This window comes from Genypterus blacodes, unplaced genomic scaffold (assembly GCF_046128005.1).
Source record: "Genypterus blacodes isolate CSIRO-AG114 ecotype Tasmania unplaced genomic scaffold, CSIRO-AGI_Gbla_v1 ptg000030l_1, whole genome shotgun sequence".
Classification (NCBI taxonomy): domain Eukaryota; kingdom Metazoa; phylum Chordata; class Actinopteri; order Ophidiiformes; family Ophidiidae; genus Genypterus; species Genypterus blacodes.
In genome coordinates, this window is record NW_027466843.1 from 6,636,501 (window position 1) to 6,642,500 (window position 6,000).

Here is a 6,000-nt window from a genome sequence, read left to right on the forward strand (position 1 = left end):
TACTGTAACCTACATCTCACTAATATAGCACTATGTCGTTTAGCAGCGTGCTAAACACTGAAAGCACATTACAATCAAATAAATAGGCACATAAACTATAAAGACTGACAGAAAACGACTATTTTGCTGCAGAAAATCCCTCAATTCACTCATTTATTACCTCATGAAGATGAGGTCTGAAAGTAAAGAGAGGAGGGTTTCCACAGTTAAACGCGAGGAGAGGACAATTCCTGAAGAATATAACACTTTTTCCACAATTTCAATGAAAAAAATGTATCATAAGATTGACAATAATGGTAGATGTGATTTGTTCTGTATTTGTAATTTGAAGCGGCAGACTAAAATGCTTCAATGCGAATCAATAGAGTTGAGGGACAAAGAATGTAGTTTAGCAGCCGATACAGCAGCTGAGATAAAGGTTTGAGTTTGAGATCAACGTGTGCAGATTTAATATGAATGTAATATAACACACACACACACACACACACAGAGTATATACAGTGTGTCAGAACAATGAAAAACTCGGATGCTGTTTGCTGAAGTCATTACTGAGAAATAGTCCCAAGCCAAACTGTAATTTCCTTCCTCTCCATCTGATTATCTTCATGAACATTACTTTCTCCCACAGAACAGAAAACACCTGCAGTGTTGCCGGGAGAAACCCTCATAATTACGTTTCGCTCCTATAGCGATGTTCAACGTTCCCGCTCCTGTCCCGCTGAATATGCAATTAGATTTAAGCCGGGTGCTAAACTGTCATCTGCTAAACGCTGAAACATATGTAAAACTTTTAGGAGTGTGAAATCACCTCCGCCCGCCCGTCCGCCCGCTCCAAACAAAAAGGAAGAAGAGACGTAGAAAAGGGGCGCGGAGACGCAGGGGGGAAATGTGTGTAAACGTCTAAATCTATTCCACCTCAGCTCTGTGTTGCCCTCCCTTCACAGAGATGCAGATAACATGAATAATTTTGCGACTTTGTTGGGGAAAAACTTTCCAAAGTGTGGCGAGGCAGACTGGAGGTGATAAATTATTCAAATGTTTCGCTGGAGCCGTGCGGCTTGCGTAGGGCAGCGCCTCTGTAATATGCATGTTAGGAAAGACGTGATGAAACAACTCCATAAACAGCCGAGAGGGAAAGTGACGAACGCCGACTTTCTGTAGGCATAATATATACATCTGAGGACGCCGCCGCCTGATGAAGCAGCCTAGTGAGGGAGCGAGGAGGAGGTGGACAGGATTGGAGGGAGAGAGAGGAGAGAGGAAGAGTGCGAAAGAGAAAGATAGATGAAGAGAAGAGAAGAGAAGAGAAGAGAAGAGAAGAGAAGAGAAGAGAAGAGAAGAGAAGAAGAGAAGAGAAGAGAAGAGAAGAGAGAAAGGGAAATATTCCGCTTTCTTGCCATTGTGTTTGTTTGTGCGCGCCGGGAGAAGAGACAAGTGGGAGTTAACGGACGAAGAAGGAGAAGAAACACAAACAGACAAGGAAAACAATGCATGTGGAGAGGCAGCTCACTTTCTTCTTAATTACCAGTGGAGGGGGGGCGGGGCTGAGGAGGGGGGGAGGGGGGTTGCATTTCAAGAAGCTCCTCTTCTTCCTGCTTGGATGTCACGGCGCTGGCCTCACGGAGAACACGGGAGAGAAACCCTGGTTTCTCCTCGGTTCTTAACACAAATTTACACCATGTCGTCTTGAACAAAGAATAACCAAGCGTTGTTTAATCGTATGTGTGTTCACAAGTAACTGTGCGTACGTCCCCCGTCCCCCCCCCCGCCCAACCGCAGGGCGCAAAGTGCAGTCAAACGCATTGTCAACAGGGTGCTGAGGGAGCGCTGGTGCACGTTAAATCTGGGTGCAGTTAGCGGGGATTAGCATACATTAGCAACAGTCGTGTTGCTGGGCTGTATAAACTATGCATTAGTAGAGATTTGTGCCATAATAAGCATTTGTCCACACTGTTGTAAACCAGTTGGGACGCCTCTGGAAGCTCTCTGCCTCAGTAACTGTTGCTGATTAGCTAAGCCAGGTAAAACACAATGTCATCTTCGCGCGCGGTGTGACATCGGCTCATTCCTCTTGTCTTTACAGTGCTTACATTAAAAAAAATTGCACCACTGGGGTCAAAGCTCATTCTCAACCTCTCAAGTTATACTTAATGTTTGACGCTTCCTCTGTTATATACGTATAACACATCACACACGCCACACACTAATTAGCTAGTTGTGCTTCTGCTGCTTTTCTCAGTGAAATTGCTGTGACAAAAAGAAACGCTGACAAGGCAAAGGTGAGGGTATGATCTCGCTGCTAACCTGCTACGGGCCCTGTCGTGGAAACCTCTGACCTAGTTCCTAACCATCAAATCCACGTTGTTCAGCAGACACAGTACGCAACAAACGGCGTAATTGCTGCTGTGGGAGTCGTATTCCAATTACAGGGGGTCCTCGGCGGCCTCCGCAACCTCATCTTAATCCATGAACCCGTCTCAGTTTACATCATTAAGGCGTACACATGAACCAAAACAAAGGCAGAGGCACAATTAAGCCGCGCTGGTAATGAGCGGAAACCCTCAGCATGTCTGCTTTCCTTGGCCTGTTTCCGAAAACCGACGAGGGAAGAAAAATACAAAAAAAACAAAAAAAACATAGCGGGCCGGGATGTGGTGAGTTTGGATCCAAATAGAGATCAGAGTCACTTATGTGCTCAAGTGTGATCAAGTCAAATCAAAATGAATCAGACATAAGAGTTTCTCGTCTTTTGGCAGAGGTCTGGAGTAAAGACGGAGGACCGGCCTGTCTGCTCGTTTTCCATAGAACGAAGAAATGATGCAGTTGAGGTAGTTAATTTATTCCTGCTCTTCATTGAGTGAGGGAGCAGAGCGGAGAGGAGAGGAGGCTACAGGAGCGGGGCAGCATCGATTGTATGTATTTATCTCCTGCTGGTCAGCAGTCTGGCTTGTTGCTGTGCACTGGAGGTCATTCTCTACATTGAATCCTCATTGATCTCCTCTTTAGAGCCTCCGGAGACACCCAGAGCTCCATTATGAGAGTGATCACACTCTCAGGCATACACCAATAAACACATGTGCACAGTCATGAATAGGGAAACACGGCGCTCATACTGTTAAGCATATTAGCACATTAACACACACTCACACCTACGCCAAAAAGCAGATGTGCACCCGGTTATTCATTCACAAATATAAGAGCATTATCTATAATGGGTGCACATCCCGCCGCGCACACACATTACACCATAAGCTCTCCTCCCTCTCTCTCCCTCGCACACACACTGATCGGTAGAAACAAAGTTTAGCGCTGGCTCTCTCTCTGTAATTTCTTGTACTGCGTCTCCTAACTGCGTGTAAGAGCATGCGCTAATTCAGACATCATTTAATAAGACACACAGCCAGACTGCCCTGACCACTCCATAGAAAGGTGTTGAAAGGCAATTACACCGGGCAAATAGGCCTTCAGGCTCCAGGGGCCCGAGCCCGTCCATCCAGAGAGGGGAAGGGAAGGAGGAAGGGAAGGAGAGAGGGAGGGAGGGAGGGAGGGAGAGAGGGAGAGATCTCCTTCACCAGAGTTGAGAGCGACTCAGTGTGGGTGAAAGATCTCACTCACGTCCTACTCCCCTTCTGCGTCCAAAGGAATGCATTATGGAAGGGGGTGAGGGAGGGGGGGGGGGGGTGAGATTACAGCATGAGGCCACGAATAATAGCACCTCTGCTGACGAAGCTGTGAAACTGCATCCTGGACCCGTTTCTAAAAAGTCCCCGCTCTAAAATATTCCCTGTATTTCACTTCTGAACACACTCCAGTACCACAAGAGCGGGTGTTGTTAGGGGAGATGGGGGGACGGGTGGGGGAGGAGGGGGGTCGACACAGACAGATTTCAGAAGTGTGTGACGGCACAGATGGTGATATTCTCTTTTAAGTTAATTTACTGAAGTAATTATTAGGGGAACATTAGGGGCTGTAAGTATTCCTTATGTCACAATAAAAAGGCACTTATCGTTAAAATGTATATTGAAAGCATTACAAGTACGTGGAGGTATTTGAACACGAGCGTGATTTACACGTGCCTTAAATCAACGCTCACCTTCACCTCCCCCGATGAATTTACTGTCGGACATAAAGCAGCTCGGATCAGCTTTTTTGTCTTTTTTAGAGCGTAAAAGTTGTGTACAGGAGTCGGAAAAGGAGGGAAAAAAGCATGTGGCAAGAGACAGAGGAGGAAGGGGGAAGAGGAAGAGGAAGAGGAGTGTGGGTGGGACCTACCGTTGTTCCCAAAGTCCAGCGAGTACTTGACCACGTGGTAGTTATTCCACACGTAGAGCAGGTTGTCCCGCGGGTTGTAATCCACTGCCGCGATGTACTGGTAGGAATTGGGGAAGGGAATGTTGACGGCCATCTCCTTGCTCTTATCCGTGTTGTACATGTAGTCGATCTTGTTTCCCGTCCCCTCGTTGTCGTCGTCTTCGTACACGGTTTTGACCACGTACAGGACCCCGCAGATCATGAAGGCGTTGGACGCCGAGCGCTTGTCGTAGGTGGTGTCCCAGGAGCCTTCGATGCGTAGCGTGTACGGGTTGAGCTGGCTCACCACGATGCGTCCGTTGTTCTGTTCCGTCGCGTAGATCACCCACAGTCCGTTCTCGTCCACCGCCAGGTCGATGTCCGACTTCCCCCCCCAGCGGTACGGCGAGGTGTCGTGGTAGTTGGCGTTGGCGATGATGGCCTCCCCGCTCTTGATGCGCGTGCGGAGGTCGAACTTGACGATGTTGCGTGTTCGCTCCTTGTTGAAGAAGAGCGCGCCGTCGTAGACCACGAAGCCCGTCCCGTCCACGCGGTGCGGCAGCTTGTAGGTGGTGGTGGGGCGTCCTGCGATGAAGTCCTCTTTGGACGAGTACTCCGTCAGCGCGTCTGTGCGGTAAGGAGTCCACGGCATGTAATAGATCTTGTCGGAGGCCTGCAGCGGGTCTTTGCACCAGGCGCCGGACTGGTGGTCGGACTCAAAGAGATGCTCGCTTTGGTAGACGCCTCGCAGGATGCCGGGGCACAGAAACACTGAGGGAGAGCCACACACACATTTGCCATCACACAGAGAGAAAGCGTCTTTGTACAACCTCACATATCTGTTCGCTCGCTTTGTGACAGTACCTGCAAAATATTATTTACCGTCTCTTTTCATAAGCGGCACGTTGTGTTTTAACCTCGCCGACGGTAAGTGACGCTGACATCTGACAGGCTTGCTCTTACTGCTGTGATTTGGCTGTTGCATCGTCCCTGTCATTCTAAAGCACAGCAACAGCGTGTCTATTCAACAGATAATACACCGCTCTCACTGCTAAAAGAGAAAAGAGAAAAATGGCACATTTTGTTCTACTCCCCCCCCTTCTCCTCTCTATTCCCACTTCTCCCTCCCTCCTTCGCTCCTCATTAGTCTCATAGCTCTCTCCTCCGTTTCTCTCTCCTTCTATTCCTGTCAGAAACAACCCCGGCACAGGACCGTACGCTCCTTTCATCCCCCTGCTGTTTCTGCAATTGTTACGATAATTCATTTCCCACTCGGCGCTCCGAATTCCCAACTTGGAATACCGGGGTCAGGTTTTACGACGGTTGCGGGGAGAGGCTGTAAAATTCTGGGAAACCGTGGCGACCCGGAGTCATGGGGACTTTAGTAATTTAACAGGAATGCTGTCACACACGTACGACACTTACACACACACACACACACACACAGAGAGAAGGGCCAGATGTGCATTGTGGTTTTCCCATTCATCTCAATAATAGAATTCCAGATTCCACTCAAAGGGTCAGGAACATTGATTGAATTTTCATTGGCTGTTCAAAGCCACGGCACAATTCTCATATCCTGGGGAAGCATTTGAAATATTAAATGTCAACGTAATGCTCCGTTCACTGGCTCGTCATAAAGCGCCGCTGACCCGTGGAGAGTTTGTTAAGTGACATTCAACGCGACTCTTGCGCAATAATCCGGTGCCT

General features: G+C 48.3%; 1 protein-coding gene across 2 annotated transcripts in view; it reads right to left on the minus strand.

Moving 5' to 3' along the window:
- adgrl3.1 (adhesion G protein-coupled receptor L3.1) overlaps positions 1-6,000 on the minus strand; it is a 101,312-nt gene that overhangs the window by 39,946 nt on the left and 55,366 nt on the right. For both annotated transcript variants that reach the window (XM_076145677.1, XM_076145676.1), the window contains exon 7: positions 4,273-5,061. In XM_076145677.1, the coding sequence (XP_076001792.1) occupies positions 4,273-5,061 (789 nt within the window). The remainder of the gene's footprint in view (positions 1-4,272; positions 5,062-6,000) is intronic.